The following is a 26,438-nucleotide window of genomic DNA, read 5'->3' as shown; positions in this document are numbered from 1 at the left end:
TATACATGTTCAGGTCAGCAAGTCTCTCCTGGTACGGTTTGCAAGGCAAATCCCATACCATTTTTGTAGCTTTTCTTTGCACCACTTCCAGTCTTTATACATCTTTAGCAAGATACAGCCTCCAAAACTGAACACTAATGATACATTTTCTATTCAATCCCCTCAACGCCACTGTTAAACATAACCAATCTGTCTTAAATGTTTATGCAGGCTGTTGCACCTGTTAGTAACCCTAGATTGTATATCTTCAGTCTCCCTGATCCGCCTTGCTTATATGAGGGAGACCAGACTTTTAAGCACTGTTCACATGCTGACGAGAACTCATTTTTCTCTCAGTGCATCTTAGTATGAAGTGTCTCGTGTTTGACAGTGTCAGAACATGTTTTGTGTCGTGCATCTGCACGTGATGTCAGTCAGGGATGGGGATGAACACAGTCCTCTGCCAGCAGTGCATTGGAGGAGTCTCTGCTCTGGGGGCAGATCCAGAGAGAGCCTGGGAGGGGATAACCTGCCTGAGCAGAGAGCTGCAGCTGCAGGACACTGAAGGCTCTTTGCACAGTGCTGGGAAAAGTGATCGTGCAACGTGCTGTGCAGATTCCGACTACACCGCGGAATTTTTGACAGGTAGGAGGGGATTAAAGATTGCAAGAGTTCCTTCCAGCCGCATCACACCTTAACATGGAAAGATGAAAATCTTGGCTGGAGGGAGAAACGAGAAAGGTGACATGATTGTACCAACTTATTTAAGTAGACTCTGACCCCTCCTCAGGTGCTGCTGAGTTTCAGAGAGGGTCTTACATCTTCACTCTGGATGTCTAGAAATACCGTCCACCCCTATCTCTGCCCGTGTCTGAAGCTGCCTTCCAGAAAGTGGGAGCTGTGAAACCTACGGAGGGATATTGCCAGCTGTTAAAAAAACAAACAGTCTTGAGATATTAGCAAGGTCTGTGCTTGTGCTACAAGTCTTTTCCTTATCCATGAAAGCATAAAAGATACAGAAGAAAACTCAGCCTTCAGTTGAAAATCAGAATATACACTGACTAACTCGACTGGACTTCTGAAATATTGTCTGATGAGTTCACACATTTCCTGGGAGGAAGCCCGATAGATCAGGAAATAACACTAAGATAAGCGATAATACCACCACGTTGATGTGAGTCTATTTTAACAGCTCAGTGAGAAGATATGGTCGAAATCTGTGGTGGACTCAGTATTCGGACTATCAGAAGCTCCAGAAAGGAGAAGCTGCTGGGAGCATTCAGTTCCGATCCCAGATTCCTGGGGACCCTCCACAGATCTGCATAGGGATTTGGGGGGGAAATTGTACCCTTCCGTTCTTCTGTGCCCCCCCCCCCCCCCCTCTGACTTATGGACAGAAATTCTGATCCACAGCATTACTCATGGAGTGCCATTCCTGCTGTACCACATCCCCAGAGTCCAGTGAAGGCCACAATGCAGAAATGAGCATCGTGCAGTGACTTCATTCAGGGACAGAAACTGCGGTTTAGAAACTCAGGGAGGTCAGTTCCAGATATCTCGTCAGTATTTTGGAAGCTCCATAATTAAAGGTAAGGGAGGCATTGCCTCTTGTTAAAGATTCAAGATGCAGAACGTTCATACATTTCACCTCTAGATTGCATTGACTGTCATCTTGTTGCAAAATCTTTGAAATGTATTTGTTCTCTTTTCATCCACTTTGCCCTGAGATGTTTGGGTGCATTGTTATGTGGTTTGAGGGATTTCAGCCCATGCTTTTTATCATTTTAAGAAGAGAAAGAAAAGGATGAAGGAAAAAGTAACGGAAAAAAATGAGATAATACCAGAGGCGAACATAAAAGGCTTATGAAGAGATGAGAGATACAGGAAAGGAAAGATAAACGAAAAAGAGAAAGCACTGCACTTACAACAGAGAAATGCCAGACATAATAGTAAACTCCCACATTTTAAGTCTTATCTACTACTACTACCTATCATTTCTATAGCGCTACTAGACGTACGCAGCGCTGTACACTTGAACATGAAGAGAGACAGTCCCTGCTCGGCAGAGCTTACAATCTAATTCTGATACTTATGCAACACAATGCAATCTATTCCATATATACTACAAACATCAAAATAATACAATAATTCAGTTCTATGCGTTTTACAAAAGAATTCTACCAGCCATTTCTGGGAATTGACAACATAAGATAAATGGCAATCTTTATCGATTAAAATATATGATATCAAGACTACATTAAAAAAAAACAATAGTTTTTAACATGTAATGAAATAATGCATAATTACTCTCACATCTAAAAAATTGAGGTAGAAAGTTCCACACATTTCCAGCTAAGTACAGAAAAGCAGAGGTTAAAAAAGTGCCTATATTTTACATTGTTCACTGTTGGATAATTCAAATAGGCTTGTTGAACTGATCTGGTAACTTTGTTATCAGTCGGACGAATTATGAATTGATTCATATGTGATGGTTGTGTTCCATATAATATTCTGTACATAAATAAACAGCATTTGAATTTGATATGCAATTTTACTGGTAACCGGCATACATTTCAAATGGGAAGATAAAAGCGATCATATTTTTTAATGGAATACATTAATCTGCCAGTGGTATTTTGTAAAATGTGTAATCTTTTAAGGGCAAGAGTAGAGCAGCCAAGTTGTAATACATTGCAATAATCCCATTGCGGAAGGATCATTGCTTATCTGAGAAAATAAGACTTTAAGTCATGAACAGTGACATGCTTTGCATTTTGCCTCTTCGTAATTTTGAGATATGGAAGGGGATTTGATGGCAGTAACTAGATATCAAGGGGACAATTCTATAAACTAGGCAGTAACCTTAAGGCACATGTTATACATATAAATGTTTAAAATACTAGCATGTATGGCCTGTGTGCACATGAAAGCACATACATGCCAGCATGACACCTAAGCACTATCCTGCAAACATGCTCTGAACTTACAGAACACTCATTTGCAAGGAGGGGTACACAGGGTCAGAGCCTGAGCACCTGGCAGCAAGGGCGTAGCCAGACCTCGGCTGGAGGGGGGGTCCAGAGCCCGAGGTGAGGGGGCACATTTTAGCCCCCCCCCCCCCCCGGTACCTTTGACCCCCCACCTCCGCTACCATCGTTGACCCTCCCCCACCGCCACCAGGTACATTTGCTGGCGGGAGTCTCAACCCCCGCCAGCGGAAGTTCTCTTCAGCGCCGGTCTCTGGCGCGTTCGCTGATCTGTTTCTGTGAGTCTTGACTCCTGATGTCCTGATGTCAGGAGTCAAGACTCACAGAAACAGATCAGCGAACGCATTGGAGACCGGCGCTGAAGAGGACTTCAGCTGGCGGGGGTTGGGGACCCCCGCCAGTAAAGGTACCTAGCGGTGGCGGCAGCAGGAGGGGGGTCGAAAGTGGCGGGGGAAGGTCGGCAGCAGGGGGAGGTTGAAAGTAGAGGGGGCCAGGGATAAATCTGTGGGGGCCCATGCCCCAGTGGCCCCACCTAGCTATGCCCCTGCCTGGCACACTGGCTGGCGTGTTAAGCACATATATCCTTAGTTATGCTAGTATCCTATAAAGGAAATTGGGCTCCCACTGCCCACCCTCCAGACTCCTAACTGTAGATACCTTGTACAGAATCACCTCCCAAGTGGATGGTTCTATAGCAGGGCACTTAAGTGCTGTGCAGTTAAGCGTGAATGCTCAAACCTAAATGCCCATAACTCATAGTATTCTATAAATTACAAGAGTAAGTGTTAGCCCTGCCCATGCTCTGCCCAGACTCTGTCTCAGTGACATAGCTACAGGAGGCCTTGGGGGCCTGGGCCCCTCCAATTTGAGTTTGCCCCCCCCCCAAAAGTCTGCTGGTTTGGCCCCGTCAGCAGAAGCTTTGCTGCCTGTCCTGCTTCCCCCTCCCTTGTGTGCAGGCTCGGTTTTAATGAAATTGAGCAGGCGCGATCTTCACAAATGCTCAATTTCACTGAAACCGTTCATGCGCGTTGGGGCAGGAAAGCAGGGCAGGCAACACACTGCTGAGTATCGCCACAGGAAGGCTTCTACTGGTGGGGGGCTGGGGGATCCCCGCCAGCCCAGGTATGTGGGATTGCAGAGGGGGCAGAGAGTGGTGGGAGATGGGGCAAAATGTGTACCCCTCCCCCACACAAAAATCAAGGTCTGACTCTGCCGATGTGTGTCTAACTGTAAAATCTGCAGCTTGTTGGCACTTGTGCACATATGTATTCAAAATGTTTAAAGAGCAAATTGTTCAAATCAGCACCTAAAGATAGATTTTAGAATAAGAACATGCGTTTTATTGACGCCACTAATTGGCAATTTCGTTCCTAAGTGCTATTGCCAAAATTGCTTAGCATATAAGTGCAAGAGAGTGTAAACATGGGCAGGTCATGGGCGTATCTCTGAGGTAGGTGTGTAATACTATAGGTTAGGCGCCAACAGTTACGACTGTCATTGACTTGGCATAACTTGGTATATAACTTTAAGCGCACCAATGCTGGCCTATGCTAGTATTCAAAAATAGAATCCTGGCACCAAGATGTCATTATAGAATTGGCGCTAAGTAATATAGTCTTCACAATACTCTTTCTCTAAGCTCACAATACTTGCAAATATCAATGCTATTACTGAAGTACCAAAAAACTCATAGGGAAAAAGCCTCAGAACCCTTCCTCCACTTCTGTATGCCAGAAGACGTTCCGGAGTCCGGTGATGTTCTAAGGAAGTAACGCAATGGAAAGCTGATGCACTAATCGCACCTTGACATAGCCTGTTCGGCGAAACTTGGGCCATAGTTGGTGCAAGTGGAAATCAAGTTGCATGAGGTGCTTAAGTTCTAATGTTTTATTAACGTCACATTGTATTTGAGATCCATGAAAGCTGATTTCACTGAAGTTTGAACAAATCAGTTCTCAAGGGGTTTTTTATGCCTGTGAAGTGATTCCACCCTGATAATCCTGCCATATTTTATTCTGACACAAAGACGCGGAGGAAGGGTTCTGAGGCTTTTTCCCCTATGCGTTTTTTTGTACCTCAGTGACAAGTATTGTAAGCTACATATTTCTTAGAGAAAGAGTATTGTGAAGATTGTGTACAGTGTCTCTTTTTCACGCTACTATTGTAAAAGGTTAAGTAACACAGTAGATGATGGCAGATAAAGACTTGTATGGTCCATCCAGTCTGCCCAACAAGATAAACTCATAGCATTTGGTGTTGCCATTTAATCACTGTTAAGCTTCTTTGGTTCCACACCTTCTATATAGGATTCCTTAGTTATCGTTTTCATCTCCACCACCTACATCCTGGCACCAGCTTATAACATTGCTGTCTTCCTGAGCTCATAAATGTTAGCACCCACTTCATAGAATGATCCATCGAGGGACTAATTTTAGAAATTTATTGTCAGGGCCACCGAGAGTGGGGGCAGGATTCCCCCAGACCTGGCCTCCAAGGGGGGCCTGGCGCCGGGTCTGTCTCTCTCCTGCTCCTGTCGGGCATCCCGTCTGGAGAAGGAGAGAGAAAACTCCGATGTCAGGCCGCCCTTAGAGTTTGGGGAGGAGCAGACACAGGGCTTCAAGGCCTCTGGTTTGTCTGGCGAGGGTCCCCAAGCCCCGCCAGTAGAAGCCTTACCCCAGTGCTGTTCTCTACCACATTGCCTGTCCTGCGGCTGCTTTTCCCCTCACATTGCGCATGAAACTAGCTCAGTAATTGGAGGTAATATAATGTATGGATCACAACAAAGGTGGAAAAGGCACACAATCAGTATTTTTCCAATCATGCTAAAGTCCAATCATGGATCATGATCCAAATCTATGCGCATTGTTATAGAATACACCCGGTCTAGACATAATTTGGGCGTCAGCATTTATAGCAAGTTTTGCTTGGCATAGCTGCCTACGACTAAATTTAGTTATTTGCCTGAAAGTTGCAGGGGCTGTACAGTGGAATGAACTCCCATTATATATTCATACTGAGCTTTCTTATAATACATTTGAAGCATCATTAAAAGCATGGAGCATGGAGGGGAATTTTCGATATGATATCCATATTTGATTTTGGGCGTTTTGCAAGAAAAGTCAGAAAATCCAGTGCCAAACATGGTCATTTTTGAACCAGGAAAAATGTCTATCTTTTTTGGTTTGAAAATCACCCTATTTTAGATGTTTTTGTGCTCAATGTGTCATTCTTTTAGGGCCATTTTAAAGACAAAAAACGTCCAAGGGAAAAACACACAAAAAAAAGCCACTGGGATGTCTGGGGGTGGCCCGCAGACATCCCAGCAGAGCAATGGGGCAGACTAGGGGGCACTGCAGTGACCTTCAAATAAAAGGTCCCAGGTACACATCACATCATAACCCCTTTAAATTGTATGGTGAGCCCTCTAGGAATAGCAAAAAATGTAATGTACCAGGGGCGCTGTTGAGTCACTGATGAGAGCAGATGCTTAGAGACTCCCTGCCCTGAATTTCTTACAAGATAATCGTTTTAATATACTTAAATTGTATTTTTTTTCTTCTTAATTGCCTTCATTTAACTCACAAACACAATGTCTCTCTCTAAATCAACGAAATCAGACTCTTCCTTGAATCTCTTGCTGGGATCAAAAAGAACCAAGACTGACCCATTGACACCAGAAAAGGCTGCTCAGTCGAAACTTCCGAGCTCGGCTACCGAAATCTTGATGGAAGAAATTCGAGCTTTGAAAGATCTCACTATCAAACATTATCAAACCACGTTTGATCTAAAATCGGAATTACAGGCTCTCACTGCTTCTTTATCAGCATTTCAGGACAGAATCAAGAAGCTGGAGACACGTGCCGATGAATCGGCACTAAACATGGCGCAGTTACAGGAAAAGACAGACCTTCACATTCGAAAACTAGAACTTGAACTGGAAGACCTGTCTAATAGAAATCGGAGAAATAATAGAATTATTGGGCTGAAAGAGGGTGTAGAAGGATCAGACATGATTCAATTTCTGACAACTTGGCTTCCTAATGTCCTTCAACTATAACTAGACTCGCCTCTACAATTTGAAAGGGCACACAGATCCTCATCGCACCTCAGGCCAGGATCACAGCAGCTCCGCCCAATCATAGCGAAAGTACTCCGTTTCCCTCAAGCTCTGCAGGTCTTAACCGCAGCCAGAAATTCTAATAATCTCAAATTTGACGATAAAAGGTTTCTCATCGTTCCAGACTTGGCAAAAACTACAGCCAGAAAAAGGAAAGTCTTCCTGGAAATGAAGGCCCGTCTCAAATCTCTTGGAGCCAAGTACGGTCTTCAATACCCGGCCAGAATGGCAGTGACTATACATAATTCAACAAAGTTCTATGATTCCCCAGATCAACTTCAGCTTTTTCTAGACCAGGGGTAGGCAACTCCGGTCCTCGAGAGCCGCAGGCAGGTCAGTTTTTCAGGATATCCACAATGAATATGCATGAGATAGATTTGCATACCATGGAGGCAGTGCTTGCAAATCTATCTCCTGCATATTCATTGTGGATATCCTGAAAACCTGAACTGCCTGCGGCTCTTGAGGACCGGAGTTGCCTACCCCTGTTCTAGACCATCTCCAATCTACAGGAATGAACACGTAATTTGTCTCTTTTTCTTTCCTTTTTAACAGTCACATGCTTTCTGTAGTATGTCTGATAGTATTTCTATTACACTGAGTCACACTTTTATCATACTAGCTTGGTAAGGTTTACGATTACATTTAAATTACCTTAATACCTAAAGTGCATTTTCTCCTGTAATATGCTTGTGGTTTTCTCTTTTGCTGATGTTCAGTAACGTGTTTTATTGAAGAGTTTCCTTACATGCTGTATAATAACTAATCTCTCCGATTTCTTCTATTAAAGTCTCATTTTTCTAGTATGCAGATTTACCTGCTTTATCAGATATTTCATTGATTCCTCCTGTTTCAATTTTATTTCCTCACTTTCCCATCTTATGTTGTTGCCTATTATGCTTTAGGTGTCTTAAATATATTTTTTTCATGCTTACATGTGGCAAACTGTATAATTTGAGACTATGGTTATTTTTCCATTGGCATATAATTCTATACTTTTTTTTTCTATGTATAATACAAGGAATTCTTTAAGTGTTCTCTCATCCCTACTCTCCATCTCATTCACTCACTTTTCATTCTATTGGTGGAACTATTGATTTAGTTCCTCATGCTGTTCTTTTTTCTCCTGGTTTAGTATGCTCTTGGTATTACAATTTTGCTGATATTTTCCTGTTATGTGGTCGACCTCTAAGTCGCTCTCTCTTTTCATCTTATAACTCACAATGTCTCAAACCTTTACTGATCTATCTATTAATTTTGTGACATGGAGTGTAAATGGTCTAAGGCATCCCATTAAAAGAAAGAAGGTTCTTATATAGCTTAAAAAATTGAAACCAGAAATTATTTTTCTGCAAGAAACACATTCCCCAAACACTTCACAATTCATTAAGCAATGTAATTTTTTTTTTGTACCCTGTGCTTTCCCACTCATGGTAGGCTCAATGTGGCTTAGGTACTTATTTGTACATGAGGCAATGGAGGGTTAAGTGACTTGTCCAGAGTCACAAGGAGCTGCCTGTGCCTGGTGGGAATTGAACCCAGTTCCCCAAGACCAAAGTCCACCACTCTAACCACTAGGCCACTCCTCCTCAATAGATGCCCCTGCCCATGGCAGAAGAAAAGGTGTCTCAATTTTATTTAGCAAAGATTCTAACCCATCTATACTAGATCAACACATAGATCCGGAAGGTAGATGGTTAATTGTTAAAGCCTCTATCAACAACACACCAGTATTGTTAGTTAACATTTATGCTCCCAACAATGACTCTCCAGAACTTTTTTTTTCAATCTCTTTCATATTGTTCAATCTCAAGATCCTATTCCCATTATTATGGCTGGAGACTTTAATATACCCTTGGATTATCTCCTTGATAGACACTCACAAACCAAGTTGTCTCCCTCCAAATCCTCCATCACTTTACACTCATATATGGAACAATTGCACCTTATAGACCCATGGAGAATATGTAATCCTACTTCTAAAGAATTTACTTTCTACTCAGCTCCACATAATAGTTTTTCCAGGCTAGACTACTTTCTGATCTCCAACTCATTAGTGGAATCTATCAAATCCTCCTCCATTTCTCCTATAGTAGTTTCAGATCATGCCCCAGTCTCTTTAATATTAAATTGGACAGCAATGACTCATAGAAAATCACCAATTTGGAGGCTACCTATGAGTCTATTGGGAGATGAGGAAGTTCTTGTGAAAATTAGATCTTTTATTGAGCAATTCTTTCAGATTAACACCCCCTCTTCTACTAAGCCTATTTTGGTGTGGGAAGCATTTAAAGCCACATTAAGAGGCAAAACCATCTCCTTGGCATCTTACAAGGCTAAGCAAGAAAAAATTCAGATTTCTGAACTTGAATCACAAATTAAAGATACAGAATCTGAGTACATAAGATTAGGTCATGCTTCCTTACTCAATTCTCTGTATAACTTAAAATACAAATTGAATAAATTACTTAGTCTTAAATCTGGACAACAAATTTTTGATATCCATTCTAAATATTATGCTGAAAAAGATAAGAGTAGTACCTTATTGGCAAACTATCTCAAAAGAAAAAGACTCAAAGTTCAAATCTCTGCTATCAAATTACCCAATCAAGCTATTGCTACGTCTAACTCTGAGGTTTCCAAAGCCTTTCATGACTTGTACTCTAATATTTATCAATCTGAATCAATGAACTCTCAAAGCAAGGCATTTGAATTCCTATCTACCCTTAAAGGTCCCAAATGGTCTCATACTAACATAGAATCACTTAAGAAACAAATTTCAGAACAAGAATTTTATACAGCAATTAAAGAATCCCCTAAAAACAAAAAAACAACAGGCCCTGATGGTATTCCAATAGAATTCTATAAAATTTTCAAGTTGGAACTCTCACATATAATTCTCTCATTATTTAATGCTCTAACGGCAGATAATGCCTCTGGTTGTCTTTTCTCTGAAGCAATTATTACTGTTATACCAAAACCAAATAAAGATCCCATGCTACTTTCTAATTATCGTCCTATCTCCCTACTAAATGTTGATTACAAAATATATGCTAAAATTCTTGTCAATAAAATTAAACAAATTATCTCAAAAGTTATAAGTCCCAATCAAGTTGGATTCATGCCAGGTAAACTCATTAGTGATAACACACGCCTCTTTCTTCATATTTCTCATTTGGCAAATTCTCGTGATGAACCCTTAGTAGCTCTAGCTCTCAATGCAGAAAAAGCTTTTGACTAGCGAGGTAATTAAATTTGCTGATGACACAAAGTTATTCAAAGTCGTTAACTCGCGACAGGATTGTGAAAAATTACAGAAGGACCTTACGAGACTGGGAGACTGGGCGGCTAAATGGCAGATGACGTTTAATGTGAGCAAGTGCAAGGTGATGCATGTGGGAAAAAAGAACCCGAATTATAGCTACGTCATGCAAGGTTCCACGTTAGGAGTTACGGACCAAGAAAGGGATCTGGGTGTCGTCGTCGATAATACACTGAAACCTTCTGCTCAGTGTGCTGCTGCGGCTAGGAAAGCGAATAGAATGTTGGGTATTATTAGGAAAGGTATGGAAAACAGGCGTGAGGATGTCATAATGCCAATGTATCACTCCATGGTGCGACCGCAACTTGAGTATTGTGTTCAATTCTGGTGGCCGCATCTCAAGAAAGATATAGCAGAATTGGAAAAGGTGCAGCGAAGGGCGACTAAAATGATAGCGGGGATGGGACGACTTCCCTATGAAGAAAGACTAAGGAGGCTAGGGCTATTCAGCTTGGAGAAGAGACGGCTGAGGGGAGACATGATAGAGGTATATAAAATAATGAATGGAGTGGAACAGGTGAATGTGAAGCGCCTGTTCACGCTTTCCAAAAATACTAGGACTAGGGGGGGCATGCGATGAAACTACAGTGTAGTAAATTTAAAACAAATCGGAGAAAAACTTTCTTCACCCAACGCTAATTAAACTCTGGAATTCATTGCCGGAGAACGTGGTGAAGGCGGTTAGCTTGGCAGAGTTTAAAAAGGGTTTAGACAGTTTCCTAAAGGACAAGTCCATAAACCACTACTAAATGGACTTGGGAAAAATCCACAATTCCAGGAATAACATGTATAGAATGTTTGTACGTTTGGGAAGCTTGCCAGGTGGCCGCTGTCGTGGACAGGATGCTGGGCTCGGTGGACCCTTGGTCTTTTCCCAGTGTGGCATTACTTATGTACTTATGACCAGGTAGAATGGTTTGGTTGTCCCTCGGAATTTATAAATAAAATCAAAATTTTATATACCAATCCCATAGCTAGAATACTTACAAATAATTCATTATCAAAAAACATCTCTCTTAAACGAGGAACTAGACAAGGCTGTCCACTCTCTCCATATCTTTTTAATATAGCGCTTGAGCCTCTCTTGCTGGCAATAAAGGATTGCTGTAATATAAAAAGGTGTTACTTATGCTGATGATGTTCTTCTATATCTTTCTAATCCTTATGACTCACTCCCTACACTCTTCAAAACTATCAATACATTCTCTCATTTACAAAGTTAATCAACAAAAGACTGAGCTTCTTCCATTAAACTCATATGCTCTCTCACACATTGCAAGCTCATTTGGATTAGTTTGGGCTAAACCTAAGCTCAGATATCTAGGAATTGATTTATATACTTCTTTGGCAGACACCATTCATTATAATATAGAAGCAATATTAAAGTTCCTCAAATAGCCTTTACACTCTTGGCACCCTCTCTCTCTATCTTGGTGAGGCCGTCTAGAAACAATTAAGATGATGGTATCTCCTAAGATTAATTACATTCTTAGTATGCTTCCCCTGACCTTTCCTTCTTCTTTTTTTTTCACAGCTAGATAAGTTGTTAAATGTTTTTTTTTATGAAAACATAAAACTCCCAAAATTGCTATTAGAAAATTAAAAGGTACAAAGGACACTGGGGGTGTTTTATTCCCAGACTTCACTAGTTATCACAAATCCTTTATATCTCAGCAGGGTTGTAATTGGATCTTTCAAAAAGATGATTATAAACCAATTTGGTTATTATTTGAAGAAGCTAAGGTGCATCCATTCACACTTCCAATGTTATTATCATCTTCTTTTCCTTCTCAGAATATAGATCCTATACTCTCAGTCACTGTGAAATCACTTCTTGAGCTAGATACATTTCTTACTGTGCCTGTTTCGAAATCTTTATATATGTCATTGTGGTACAATCCATATGTACGAATTAACAAACTTCCCTTCTTTTGGAAAGAATGGATTGACAAGGGAATAAGGACTTTTTTTTGATGTACTTCATGCAGATAAGTCCTTTCGACCATTTACTGATTTTAAGGAAAACGTTTCTTTACCTTCTTCTGCATATTTCAAGTGGTTACAGATAACTCATAGTATTGCTGCTTCTCCATCGTTTTCACTGCTGTCTACACAACAGCCTTCATTATTTGACACTGCACAATCTTTAATCGCTGAAGGTCATACTGCACCATGGATCTACAAGATATTGATAAAATATTCCTTCAATTTCAATGCAGTTCTTCAAGTCAACTGGCAAACGGATATAGATCAATCTCTTACTGATGTTCAATGGTCCTTTTTCTGGTCAAAAGATTTGAGGCTGTTGTCTGCGGCATCATTTACATAGTAACATAGTAGATGACGGCAGAAAAAGACCTGCACGGTCCATCCAGTCTGCCCAACAAGATAACTCATATGTGCTACTTTTTGTGTATACCCTACTTTGATTTGTACCTGTGCTCTTCAGGGCACAGACCGTATAAGTCTGCCCAGCACTATCCCCGCCTCCCAACCACCAGGCCCGCCTCCCAACCACCGGCTCTGGCACAGACCGTATAAGTCTGCCCAGCTCTATCCTCGCCTCCCAACCACCAGCCCCGCCTCCCAACCACCGGCTCTGGCACAGACCGTACAAGTCTGCCCAGCACTATCCCCGCCTCCCAACCACCAGCCCCGCCTCCCAACCACCGGCTCTGGCACAGACCGTATAAGTCTTCCCAGCATTATCCCCGCCTCCCTACCACCAGCCCCGCCTCCCGATCTTGACTAAGCTCCTGAGGATCCATTCCTTCTGCACAGGATTCCTTTATGCTTATCCCACACATGTTTGAATTCCGTTATGTACTTTCTATATCATAGGGTCAACTGGACTCCTCGTAAATTAGCAAGAGCTTGTCTAATCTCTTCAGACAAATGCTGGCACTGTCATCAAAAGACAGGAACTCTTCTTCATATGTTATATGAATGTGATTTTGTATTCAAATTCTGGCAATCAATTTGGCCCACAATTCAGAAAATTCTCCAAATGGACTATACTTTATCACCAACAATTGTAATTTTCAAATCGTGTGAGCAGCAAGTAAATTTGTCGACCTCTCAAGCAAAGCCGATGGATATTTTACTCACTATTGCTCAAAAGTATATTCTACTCAACTGGAAATCTGCTCATTTGCTCAACCTTCACTTCTGGTGGAATTCAGTTCTACAATATCAAAGAATGGAATTTACATTAGCAGAAAAGCAGCGAACAGTTCTCTCCAAAAGAAGACATGGGAACCACTTGAACATTATCTACAATCTCATTAATCAACTTGTTGTCCACTTGTTTTTTGATTGAAAATGATTGCATCCAATGCTATCAATTTGATTTTGCATACTAACAGTATTACTCTTTTTCCATTTCCTTTCTTCTTGTTCCATTGTTCTATTATTATTATTGAAAATTATTCAATAAACTATTTGGAAAAAGAATGTACTGTACCCACATCACTACAATAGCCCTAATGCCTGCAGGTGGCACCTATATGTGGGTTCAGTAGGTATTTTATGGTTTTTGAGATGCTCACACTTTCCACCACAAGTGTACCAGTTACTACAGTCCACTGCTCTGACCACTTTGCTACTCCAGGGACCTGCTCGCTTCTCTAAGAGAAATGGCCATAATATCTGCAACTGTCAGAGAGCCTGGTATAGCCTGTCACTTTCACCTCTTGGGGGGGAGAGGGGGTCAGTGTCCACTGGGGGATTAAGGGGGATGTCATCTTGTAGTTTGGGCACCTTTTTGGCACTTAGTGATTATTGAAACAGGTCTAGCCAAAACTGTCCTACTTTTTGCCCTGGACGTTTAAAAAATATTCCTTTAGTGCAGAAATGCCCAATGCGCTCCTGAATGACTATCGGCTTTCACCAACATTCTAATTTAAAACCTGCTCTATTTCCTTTTTAAATGTTAGTATCCTGGTTAAGGTGGAGTCCATCCTTTCGGAATTGGCTCCCTTTCCCCAGTTCCTAGCAAATCTAAATCCCTTCTCCCTGCACCATTGTCTCATCCACACATTGCGCGACTTCAGAGCTCTGCCTGCCTCTTGGGTCCTTGCAAGAAATAAGTGCCACTGGCTAAGTATCAGCTGTATTTCATAAAATACACACATGTACTTCTTTGGAGCAGGAATGAATTTGTGCACTCTTGGGGCTGGTTCTGGGCATCCATGTATACAATTTTTATTTTATGTTTATTTTATTTTATACCGAACTTATAGCCCTCTAATACCAATGCAGTTCACTGTGGGTTACAAAGTAAGAAATTGAACACAACATTCAGAATAAAATACAAAACCATACAATATTCATAGACACCGATGTTGACTTTATAGAATATGCAATCAGAACAACAAAACATCCAACAGAAGCGAATTAAAAATATTACTGTATATATCAGCACCCTTTATTGAATAGGCATAGAACAGGCGTGTTTTTGGAAATTTTACATCGGCACTCAATTATAAAATTACCCCAATATCCAGACCCCATTGCTTCTGCATTACTGAAACATAAATGCAAAAGCAATGCTCTCCCTTTTAAGGATTTGCATTCTGATTCCGGATTTATTTTCAGTGGGAAAACACCGGCACAGAACTGGAACAATCTTTTGATAAATCTGCCCCTTGTAACTATGTAATTTGCAAAGGCGTGCACCTTTTCTTATAATCTTGTATCCACTTTTAAACACCCCCTTCTCTGGATTTATTAGCTACGCTAATGCTTTGCCTATTGTACTGGGATAATATATGCCTGGGGTTCTTTGAGCGAAGTTATAATTGCATCAAGATGTGCATACATTCATAAATGGAAAGAGCTCAGTAGGAGGATCTGTGCACAGAAATGTCATGCGATCATTTATCAAATTTTTGCAGAAATATTTAGAAAGGGAGCTGACTGAATACAATTACTGAGCTCATTCTCTTCTGTGAGACATACCTACATATTTTAAATTTACAATATATATATATATATATATAATGTACAATCAAGCACTTCAAAAGAAAACAACCTAGTCCACATCATGGGAGCATAAGAAAATTATACAAATAAAAGAACAAGTCAACTACAGAAGTCAAGACTAACTAGTCATTTCAACCTGAACTACAAATGCTTCCCTATCTATTATCAACCTTTCCAACTGCTCAGGTTCAAAAAAGACCTCCAATAAAGGGGCCCTTTTACTGAGCCGCGTAAGCATCTACGCTCGCCCAACACACGCCAAAATGAAGTTACCGCATGACTACCGCATGGCCCTTACGGTAATTTCATTTTTGGTACGCATCTGGTACCCGCATCCAAAAAATATTTTTTATTTTCTGGTGCGCATCAGCTATGCACGCCGAGCGGCATTCGGCGCGCATAGGTCATTACTGCTCGGATACCGCGTGAGACTTTACCACTAGGTCAATGGCTGGCGGTAAGGTCTCAGATCCAAAATGGATGCACGGCAATTTTCATCTTGCCCCACGTCCATTTTCAGCAAAAATTTTAAAATGCATTTTTTGCAGGTGTGCTGAAAAAATGATTCTGCACGCGCCCAAAACACACATCCACACTACTGCAGGCCATTTTTCAGAGCACTCTAGTGAAAGGACCCCAAAGTAATTAAACATTTGGAGGGAAATTTTAAGAAAAATGTAGCACCAAGTGCCAAGATTCATGGCTTTAAATGAAGAAATTATACATATGTATTTTGTCATTCCAGCACATCGCAATGATGAAGACTCTGTCCAGTGGGAGTTGCACATTCAGTGTCCCAGCTAAGAACTCCTATCGCATGGTGGTGCTGGGAGCTTCTAGGGTGGGCAAAAGCTCCATTGTGTCACGATTTCTCAATGGGCGCTTTGAGGACCAGTACACACCTACCATCGAGGACTTCCACCGGAAGGTCTACAACATTCGAGGTGATATGTACCAGCTAGATATCCTGGACACATCAGGAAATCACCCCTTTCCTGCAACGAGGAGGCTTTCTATACTGACAGGTATGTGGGATCATCAGGTCAGAGGTTACTCCATGCTAGTGACAATAACAGTATGGGCAACCTTCAATGCCAAAAGCTAAGGGCCCTGTTTACTAAACAGCGTTATAGGCACGTTAATGTTTTTAACACACGTAACCATGTACGTGCCTACAGTATCCCTATAGGCGCCTACATGGTTAGCGCATGCACTAAGTGTAGGAGCGCTAAAAACACTAACGCACCTTAGTAAACAGGACCTTAAGTAATAGTAACATAGTAGATGACGGCAGAAAAAGACCTGCACGGTCCATCCAGTCTGCCCAACAAGATAAACTCATATGTGCTACTTTTTGTGTATACCTTACCTTGATTTGTACCTGTCCTTTTCAGGGCACAGACTGTATAAGTCTGCCCAACACGCAAATATCCAGCAAAAATAGCTCCATCCAAAAGATAACAATAATTCATGCTGCACTTGGTTTCATATTTCTCAAGCATAAGCTACTTTCAGTGACTGCATTGTAACTGAGTTATAAAATTTCAGGAGTGGCCACACTGTAATTTTCACTTTACTGTAGAGCCCTTTGTAGATGACACTGATAGCTGGGAGATCAAGTGTTTAGTTAGCGTTTGCAACTATACATCTTCACAGTGACTCAGCTTTCTCTTAGCTCATTCCCACTGATAAGCATAGTAACACAGTCTATGATGGCAGATAAAGACCTGTACGGTCCATCCAGTCTGCCCAACAAGCTAAACTCATTATACATGGTATGTGGTACTTTATATGTATACCTGAGTTTGATTTGTCCTTGCCATTTTCAGGGCTTAGACTATAGAAGTCTGCCCAGCACTTGCTAAGGATGTAAAAAAATGGAAGCGGTGCAAAGAAAAGCTACGAGAATGGTATGGGATTTGCATTACAAGACGTATGAGGAGAGACTTGCGGACCTGAACATGTATACCCTGGAGGAAAGGAGAAACAGGGGTGATATGATACAGACGTTCAAATATTTGAAAGGTATTAATCCACAGACGAACCTTTTCCAGAGATGGGAGGGCGGTAGAACGAGAGGACATGATATGAGAGTGAAGGGGGGCAGATTCAAGAAAAATGTCAGGAAGTATTCTTTCACGGCGAGAGTGATAGATACTTGGAATGCCCTCCCGCGGGAGGTGGTGGAGATGAAAACGGTAGCGGAATTCAAGCATGTGTGGGATAAACATAAAGGAATCCTGTGCAGAAGGAATGGATCCTCAGAAGCTTAGCCGAGATTGGGAGGCGGGGCTGGTGTTTGGATGGTGGGGCTAGTTCTGGGCAAGACTTCTACGGTCTGTGTCCTGAAAATGGCAGATTCAAATCAAGGTAAGATATACACAAGAAGTAGCACATATGAGTTTATCTTGTTGGGCAGACTAGATGGACTGTGCAGGTCTTTTTCTGCAGTCATCTACTATGTTACTATGTTACTGTTCTTGTACTAAAATTTCTGAAGTTAACGTCGAAGCCTCTTAACATTTACACTCCAGCCCATCCACATCTGTTCAGATACAATCAGGGTACAGACCGTAGAAGTCTGCCAGCACTGGTTTTGCTTCCCAATTACCAGTGTTGCCACCCAATGTCCACTAAGATTCCGTAGATCCATTCCTTCTAAACAGGATTCCTTTGTGTTTATCCCACGCATGTTTGAATTCCATTACCATTTTCATCTACACCACCTCCCGCGAGAGGGCATTCCATGTATCCACTACCCTTTCTATGAAAAAATACTTCCAGACATTACTCCTGAGTCTGCCACCCTTCAACCTCAATTCATGTCCTCTAGTTCTACTGCCTTCCCATCTCTGGAAAAGGTTTGTTTGCAGATTAATACCATTTAAATATTTGAATGTCTGTTATCATGTCACCTCTATTTCTTCTTTTCTCCAGGGTATACATGTTCAGGTCGGCAAGTCTTGTATGTATACCATGGAGGCAAGGAGCTGCCTTCTTTGGCTTGCTTTGCTATGTCCCCACATCCTCGTAAAGACCATGAATTTTGTGAGCAATTTTGACAGTAGTTTTCACATATTAGTTTTGCCTACGTTTCTTCCATATACAACACAAAGGTGCTAATTTTCAAAGCACATAGACTTACAAATTTTCATAGTAGCCTATGTAACTTTGTAAGTCTATCTCCCAATACTCCGCCAGCAGCAGCCTGAATTTGTTTAAACCCTGATTGTCGCTGGCTAAATTATGCCCTGACTTTCAGTGCTGGGCCATGTCCCGACACCAGAACTGAATATCAGTGGATAATTTTGTGTGGGCTGGGCACAGGAATTTATGTGGTTCTGGACGATATTCAGCCAGGGCCTGCATAATTTTTTGTGCCTTTTGTCTTTAAAAAAAAAAAAAGCCCCCTCTTGCCCCACCCCCGACAATACCCTCTCTTTCCCTCTCTCCTCCCCCAGCCTTTGGCAATAAGAAGCTCCTCCCTGGAACGCACCTCTCCCGCTATTAAGGTAGGCCTCCCCCAGGCCTACATTTAGCTCTGGTGGTGGTAGTACCGTGAGAGGTCATGTTAGCTATTTTGGATAGTTGCCACAAGGGGCAGGAGCAAGGGGGCTATGCTTCTGCCCCCCCCCCCCCCAACAACCACCACTGAATCACCAGGGCTACAGGTAGTGACAATGGGGGCAGGGGGTTCCCGGGGAGGCTTCTTATTTCTGAGGGCTGAGGGAGGGGTGAGGGAAGGAGGGGGCATTGTTGGGGCGGGAAGGAGGGGGCATTGTCAGGGGGTGCGAGGGAGTCTCTGGGAGGTTGGGGGGGTAGCTATGCAGGTGCCGGCAATATTCAGTGTCAGCACCCACATAGCTATTCAGCCTTATTTAAGACAGCTCTTGAAATGTCCTAAATTAAGCCACTTAGCTTGCAGGCCCCAACACTGAATATTGGCAGCACCTGCATAACCGGGAGCTTCTCCCCAGTGTCGCTCCCAGAATCTCCCCTGACCTGCCCACTTTTTGTTTGAACCATCTATGGGGATATTCGGCGGCACTCTCCAGTTAAGTGCCACTGAATATCCCCACTAAGGCACCAGGAAGCGATTTAAGCAGGCAGGAGAGGCTCCTTCCACTTAAATTGCTTTGAATATCAGTCCCTATGTGCTCTGAAAATGAGCCTGATAATGACAATTCATTGCAACAAAGAAAGTTGCCAAATGTCTGGAAGTAGCCTTTGCACAGTAACCAAGTCAACGCTACTTCCACATATACCTGTTTGGTACGAATCCTCAGTTTTAACCCTCTATTTCTCTGCTCCAAAAGGTCATTGCTGTTTAAAGTTTTGTAACCCTTTCTTGCCCAGGTGAGCATTAGGTGGGTTACTTTAAGTAACTTTTAGACTTTATAGAGAGGTCATGGCCAGAGCAAGCTTGAGATGGGAAACCGATTGACTCGTGAATCCACTCATTCAGCACTCTCCTTCCATCTAGGTCAAAAATTGGCAGCAAAAAACATGGGACAGCCTCAGCACAAACTATATAGAGGCAGAGGTAGAAAGAAAAGTAATCTCAATTATTTACAGTCTATATTAGGTTTCTTACACACTCTCTGGACTGCAGGATGTTCCTGTAGAAAATTCTGATGCAGATTCAAAGTAAAACAACATATGAATTAAGGTCCCTTTCTCTTGTTTACGAGATCAACAGTTGGGGCTGACTAGCCTATTAGGACAAATACACCTAACTGGTGTCCAAAAAGCTCTATGAGCCAAAAACATCATTAACTGAGGGCCAGATGCATTAAACTTAACGAGCCAGCATCGTGGTTTTTAAACTAGTTCTAGCCGGTTTAGTGCGCAAGTAGTAAACCGAGACATGCACAAAAGGGTTCATTGACCCATTTTCCAGTCATGGTTGCAGCTAACGAAAACGGAATGCAAAGCTATTCTAATGAGCTAATTACTATTATAATGTGCATTCAATGCAATGCACTACCGTTTCTGACCCCATGCACAAAAGCAGTCCGTACCTTTACTGTGGAAATTTTAACGGGAGGTCTGGACCTGATGGTTCTTCATTATCACAAGTAGGAGAAGGGGAGAAACAAGGCAGGGAAGATGGAGCACAAAAAAAAAGTACACCAGCTTACATGCAGCTTCTTTGAGTGTATGAAAGCCGTGTATGAAAGTCGTGCTATGATTCTTTTCTCAAATGACATTTACTGGCAAGAAATGGGGGGGGGGGGAGGGCAGTAAATGTAATGCATAAAAGTAATGGTGACTTACCAAAAATACAAGGAAGACAAGGGTCAAACAACCTCTGCTGGGAAACAGCATCTCCCCATGCTTAGAAGCACAACAGAGAGGGGCTAAACCAATTGGGCAGTGTCAGCCTGGGATGTCCCACCCACTCACTACTGGAAGGGGCACCAGGAAGTTCGGATCCAATCAGCTCACAGCTCTAGAGTGATATCATCAGGGAAGCCCTGCATGGAGGAGGAGTTGGGACAGCAGCCAGCCAATGAGAGTCCATCTTCAGGGAGATGGGCGTTCCAGGATGTCAGCCAGCCAATAGAAGGAAGGGAAAGGGGAAGGGAAATGGGACTTGATATACCACCATTCTGAGGTTTTTGCAACTACATAAGCGGTTTACATATATTCAGGTACTTATTTTTGTACCAGGGGCAATGAAGGGTTAAGTGACTTGCCCAGAGTCACAAGGAGCTGCAGTGGGAATCAAACTCAGTTCCCCAGGATCAAAGTGCACTGCACTAACCACTAGGCTACTCCTAGTGGTTAGTACAGGAACAGCTGGGGGTTGGAACAAAGCCCTGATGCTGATTCCTCAGAGCCAAGAGCAGCAGCAAGCATATTCCCAGTAGTGGGGAGGCAGGGAGCCCCAACACAGGTTTGTCCATCCCCCCAAAAAACACACTTGCCAAAAAAAAAGGGCTACATCTACTGCTATCATACACGCAGCATGTCTTCGTGTATGAGAGCCGTCTGTAGCATGCGCAGAGCAGTCACACATAGCGATTGACTGTTCTGTGCATGCTCAGCTCGCCGACTGGCTTCCCTGATATCGCATGCAAATGAGCTGGGTCGCAAAAGCAACGAGCAGCTCATTTACATGTGATTCTCTTTGTGAATCCCTCTGTGTTTCTAAATCGGTAAAATATTACCAATTTGGAAACACAGACGGATTCTTAACGGGACCTTTGTGTGCATCTGGCTCTGAGTGACTGATGTAGTAGACTGAACTGCACAAGTCACAACAGCCCAAAAACTCCCCCGTTGCTCTGGTGTTAGCTGCCCCTCAACATCATCTTCCTAGCGTTTCTCCACTTCCAGACAGTACTTTCTCATAGTTAATAATGAACTCAATCTAGAAACAAAGGGGTCCTTTTACTAAGGTGTGCTGAAAAATGGCCTGTGGTAGTGTTGGCGCGGGTTTTGGGCAAGCACAGATCCATTCAGCACCTGTAAAAAAAGGCCTTTTTTATTTTTGCTGAAAATGGACGTGCAGCAAAATCAAAATTGGCATGTGTCCATTTTGGGTGTGAGACCTTACCACCAGCCATTGACCTAGCAGTAAAGTCTTACATGGTAACCAGGTGGTAATGACACACGTGTGTCAAATGCCACTTGGCACGTGTCCGATATGCGTGCCTGAAAATTCAGATACGCGTATCGGACATGCGCCAAAAATGAAATTACTGCAAGAGCTACGCAGTGTAAAGCATTCAAACTCTGCCTTTCGAAAATCGCGATTTGGACATATTCAGCAGATTAACTTTTTTTTTTTGGCCCCTTTGAAACAACCATCTGTTTGGAAAATGAGCACCATAGAGGGGCATAATTGAACGAAAACATCTATCTCCATGGGCGTTTATCTCCGAGAACGGGTCCGTGAAGGGGCGGACCGAACCGTATTTTCGAAAAAAATAGACGTCCATGTTTTATTCGACAATTTGTGAGCTGGGCGTTTTTGTTTTTCAGCGATAATGGAAAATGAAAGCGCCCAGCTCAAAAATGAATAAATCCAAGGCATTTGTTACATAATATGGGCAGTTACGTGTGCAATTTAATTATTTAATTGGATGTTAATTGGCTTTTCCAATCAATAGGGTATTATTAGTGTTAGTTGGCATTCATTAGCAGTCAGATGCGTAACTGCCCTTGGATGCTATTCTAGAAATTGCTCGTGCAAATTCCAGGGTGTGTAACTTCCAGGGAGGTGTAGAAATGGGACGGGCATTGGTGGGGTAGGTGCAAGTCCAGGAGTAGTGTTCGCAGGATGCAGAATATTGTCAGTTATATGTGCTCAGTGCTTGAACCTAAAGTTACGTGTGTAAATGCCAACTTACTATGCAAATACCCAAACACAATATGCAGTGATACACCATAAGTTGCGTTAGGGCCCAAAAGTCATGGTAAAATAACCCCAACTTGTTACTGGGGTTATTTCACTGCCCAGGAGAATCGGCCTGTAAAGCCATGACCCGATGCTCCCAGGATGCCCGAAGCAGGGTCCCTCCAGGTTCTGCACCCCACCCCCAGCATTGCAGCTGCTCTGACTCAAACCCTGCCTACCCTCAACAAGTTCAAGCCCCACACTCCCCCTCCCAACCACCTTAAAATCATTGGTAGTCCAGAAGATGATCTCTGGCAGCCTTTAGTCAAGAGCAATACTCAGATGCTCCTGTCCACTCTGGCACTGCTATAACTACCACTAGGGGTCATATTTCCATATAAGGCAATATGATCCTAGTGGGAGCCATGTGAGATTACCGCTATGGGCGCCGTTTTAGATGCAGCACCAGACTGGGCAGGAGCAACTGGACATTGCTAAGTTTTCTGGATTAAATTATTCAGATAGCAGACTGAATATTGCCACTATCACGATAGATTTTGGGACCTCCCTGCTCCACCCACACTCTGCCCCTGTACCAAGGGGGTCTGTAAGCATATTCAAAAGCAGTATCCAGATAGAGCTGCTGAACATCCCGCTCAACAGCAATTATCTGAAGAGCAGGTGCTATTAGCTGGATAAGAGCTTTGGAATATTGACCAACCAAATATTTTTATCCAAGCATAGAAATTATTAATGCTTGATAGACTTCCTTTGAAATACTGTACCATATTCAGAGAATATGGTGTCCCCACCTGGCCCTACCATTAGGTCACTCTTCCAGGAGCAGCAACTCCCCCTTCCTTTCTCCACCCTCCCTTCCCTGAGTTTACCTTCTTTTTCTATTTTCCAAAAGTTTTCAGTGGCAGCAATTCCCATATACTGTCCTGGTGCTGGCACTCTGATGTAACTTCCTGTTTCCTCAGAGGCAGGCCACAGTAGAGAAGAGGCTAGTGCTGGCAGCAGGGAAGAATATGGGAATTGCTGCAGGCTGCCTTTTGGAAAATGGAAAAAGAAGGTAAAATGGAGGAAGGAAGGGGAGAGATGTCAGACCGTGGCCCGGGGAGGGGGGGGGGTGCAGCAGCATCTCATCTCTGCCTCAGGAGGCATCTTGCCTTGGGCTTTTCCTGGGTGTCCCTGTCAGTGATAAATGAACAGACTGTTTTCTGCATCTTGGATTTCTTATGACATCTCAGAGCACATGAATTAGTCTTACCAGAACCATTTGGTGCAAATCAAAGACCTGTTAGGTCCCCATGATCTGAACTTAAAACTGTAGATCATTACCTGAAAGATTTTAATGAAAGATAAGACAGAGAACAAAGAAAATCCAGACAAAAGGGAGATGTTAATGGTTTGTTTAATTTTTTGTGTGATTTCAGGGGATGTTTTCATCCTGGTCTTCAGTTTGGACAGCAAGGATTCTTTTGATGAGGTGAAAAGGCTAAGGAAACAGATCCTGGAAGTCAAGTCCTGTGTGAAGAACAAAACCAAAGAGTTGGCAGAGTTCCCTATGGTCATCTGTGGCAACAAGAATGATTATGGCGAACACTACAGGAAAGTGCGCTCGGAAGAAGCTGAACGCCTTGTCTCTGGTGATGAGAACTGTGCCTACTTTGAGATTTCTGCCAAGAAGAATTCTAATGTGGATGAGATGTTTCAGGTGCTATTCAGCATGGCCAAGTTACCTCATGAAATGAGCCCAGCCCTCCATCGGAAGATCTCTCTGCAGTACGGGGATGCATTCCACCAAAAATCCTTCAGGATGCGTCGGCTCAAAGAAGTAGATGCCTATGGTATGATTTCACCCTTTGCCCGACGACCAAGTGTCAACAGTGACCTGAAGTACATCAAAGCTAAAGTCCTTGGTGAAGGACATTCACGAGACAGGGAGAAATGCACCATCCAGTGAGCAGATTCATGTCATCCAATGTCAAGAGCTCACAAAGTGCCTTTAGAAAATGGATTGAGAAGATCCAGAATGAATCAGGTGTTTGGTGTTTCTGTTCAGACAATACGTGGTCTATTAGATCTTACACCTGTGGTGGTATTAAAGCACAATACCATGGATCAGAAAGTCTTCTTGTCGGCAGCTATCACTCACATAACTGTGTGAGGCATTAACCTACGGCAAGTTAGCACTAAAAGTGACATCACTATGATCTCAAACTGCAGCCAAATGCATTGCATCAAAACTGTGGAAACAAACCATGGTTTTGATTTTCCCCCAAATTCTGTGTTGACCATGAGAGGGCTTTTTGAGAAATGACTACACCTAAGGAAGTCTCACAAGCATGATAGTATATCATGGAAACATAAAATATGATGTTGTATAAGGACCATCAAGCCTGCTTCATTTTCCTTCTTTTCCATCCCATAGACTAGTTGATCTCTGGCTTTCCCTTCGTTTCATGACCATTGGGAATCCTATATGTGCATCCTATGTTTGTTCTATTCCGCTGTTCTTATGTCTTAAAAGCAGTCTCTTGGAAACTTTCAAACAAACAATGTGCATATCTCTAAAGTTTGTGGGTACATTTTGCCAATACACTTTATATTAGTTTTCAAAGGGATACATTTCCTTTTGAAAACTGAATTGGGAAAACTATTACTCCTGCCAGAATTCTATGCACAAAAAAATTCAAAATTCTGTGCAAACATTTTGCAAATTCTGCAAGTTTGTCATAATATAACCAATGTTATAGCCCCACTCCCATACACAGATACCATCTATATTTTTTCAAGCCCCTTCTCTGCGCCCACGCTCTCCCTCCACACACAACCACACCCACCCACAAATACAGCATCCACCTTTTATTTTCAGCCCTGCCTCCCACCCACTCCCACCTACATATAGGCTTATTTTCGAAAGAGAAGGACGCCCATCTTTCGACACAAATCGCAAGATGGGCGTCCTTCTCACAGGGTCACCCAAATCGGCATAATCGACAGCCGATTTTGGGCATCCTCAACTGCTTTAGTTGCGGGGACGACCAAAGCTCATGGGGGCATGTCGGAAACATAACGAAGGCGGGACTGGAAAAAAGAAGGGCGTCCCTAACAAACACTTGGACGACTTTACTTGGTCCTTTTTTTTACGACCAAGCCACAAAAATGTGCCCTAAATGACCAGATGACCACCAGAGGGAATCGTGGATGACCTCCCCTTACTCCCCCAGTGGTCACTAACCCCCTCCCACCCTAAAAAAATTTTTAAATATTTTTCCAGCCTCTATGCCAGCCTCAAATATCATAACCAGCTCCATGACAGCAGTATGCAGGTCCCTGGAGCAGTTTTAGTGGGTGCAGTGCACTTCAGGCAGGTGGACCCAGGCCCATCCCCCCCTACCTGTTACACTTGTGGTGGTAAATGTGAGCCCTCCAAAACCCACCCAAAACCCATTGTACCCACATGCAGGTGCCACCTTCATCCCTAAGGGCTATGGTAGTGGTGTACAGTTGTGGGGAGTAAGTTTTTTTGGGGGGGGGTTGGGGGGCTCAGCACACAAGGTAAGGGAGCTATGTACCTGGGAGCAATTTGTGAAGTCCCTTGCAGTGCCCCCTAGGATGCCCGGTTGGTGTCCTGGCATGTCAGGGGGACCAGTGCACTACGAATACTGGCTCCTCCCACGACCAAATGGTTTGCAT

General features: G+C 42.8%; 1 protein-coding gene and 1 long non-coding RNA gene across 2 annotated transcripts; both read left to right on the top strand.

Annotated features, from left to right (window-relative positions):
• The first annotated feature begins 539 nt into the window (after positions 1-539).
• RASD2 (RASD family member 2) lies at positions 540-25,643 on the top strand. Its single transcript, XM_030207011.1, has 3 exons — positions 540-1,568; positions 16,134-16,413; positions 24,173-25,643. The coding sequence occupies exons 2-3, from the start codon at positions 16,143-16,145 to the stop codon at positions 24,700-24,702; spliced, it is 801 nt and encodes a 266-aa protein (XP_030062871.1). The 5' UTR covers positions 540-1,568; positions 16,134-16,142; the 3' UTR covers positions 24,703-25,643.
• On the top strand, positions 19,577-21,407 carry LOC115472673. The gene is made up of 3 exons (XR_003942534.1): positions 19,577-19,590; positions 20,633-20,637; positions 21,330-21,407. It is a non-coding gene; the product is annotated as an uncharacterized LOC115472673 (long non-coding RNA).
• Positions 25,644-26,438: the final 795 nt, after the last annotated feature.

Source organism: Microcaecilia unicolor, chromosome 1 (genome assembly GCF_901765095.1).
Source record: "Microcaecilia unicolor chromosome 1, aMicUni1.1, whole genome shotgun sequence".
Lineage (NCBI taxonomy): Eukaryota > Metazoa > Chordata > Amphibia > Gymnophiona > Siphonopidae > Microcaecilia > Microcaecilia unicolor.
The sequence above is the reverse complement of the archived record's forward strand: the minus strand, read 5'-3'. Positions and strand labels throughout refer to the sequence as shown.

What these genes read in the sequence shown, in the direction of transcription:
- RASD2 (XM_030207011.1), top strand. Translation starts at nt 16,143, where the DNA reads ATGATGAAGACTCTGTCCAGTGGGAGTTGCACATTCAGTGTCCCAGCT. An exon ending in GAGGCTTTCTATACTGACAG is followed by an intron (nt 16,414 to 24,172) that starts GTATGTGGGATC and finishes GTGTGATTTCAG; the next exon opens with GGGATGTTTTCATCCTGGTC.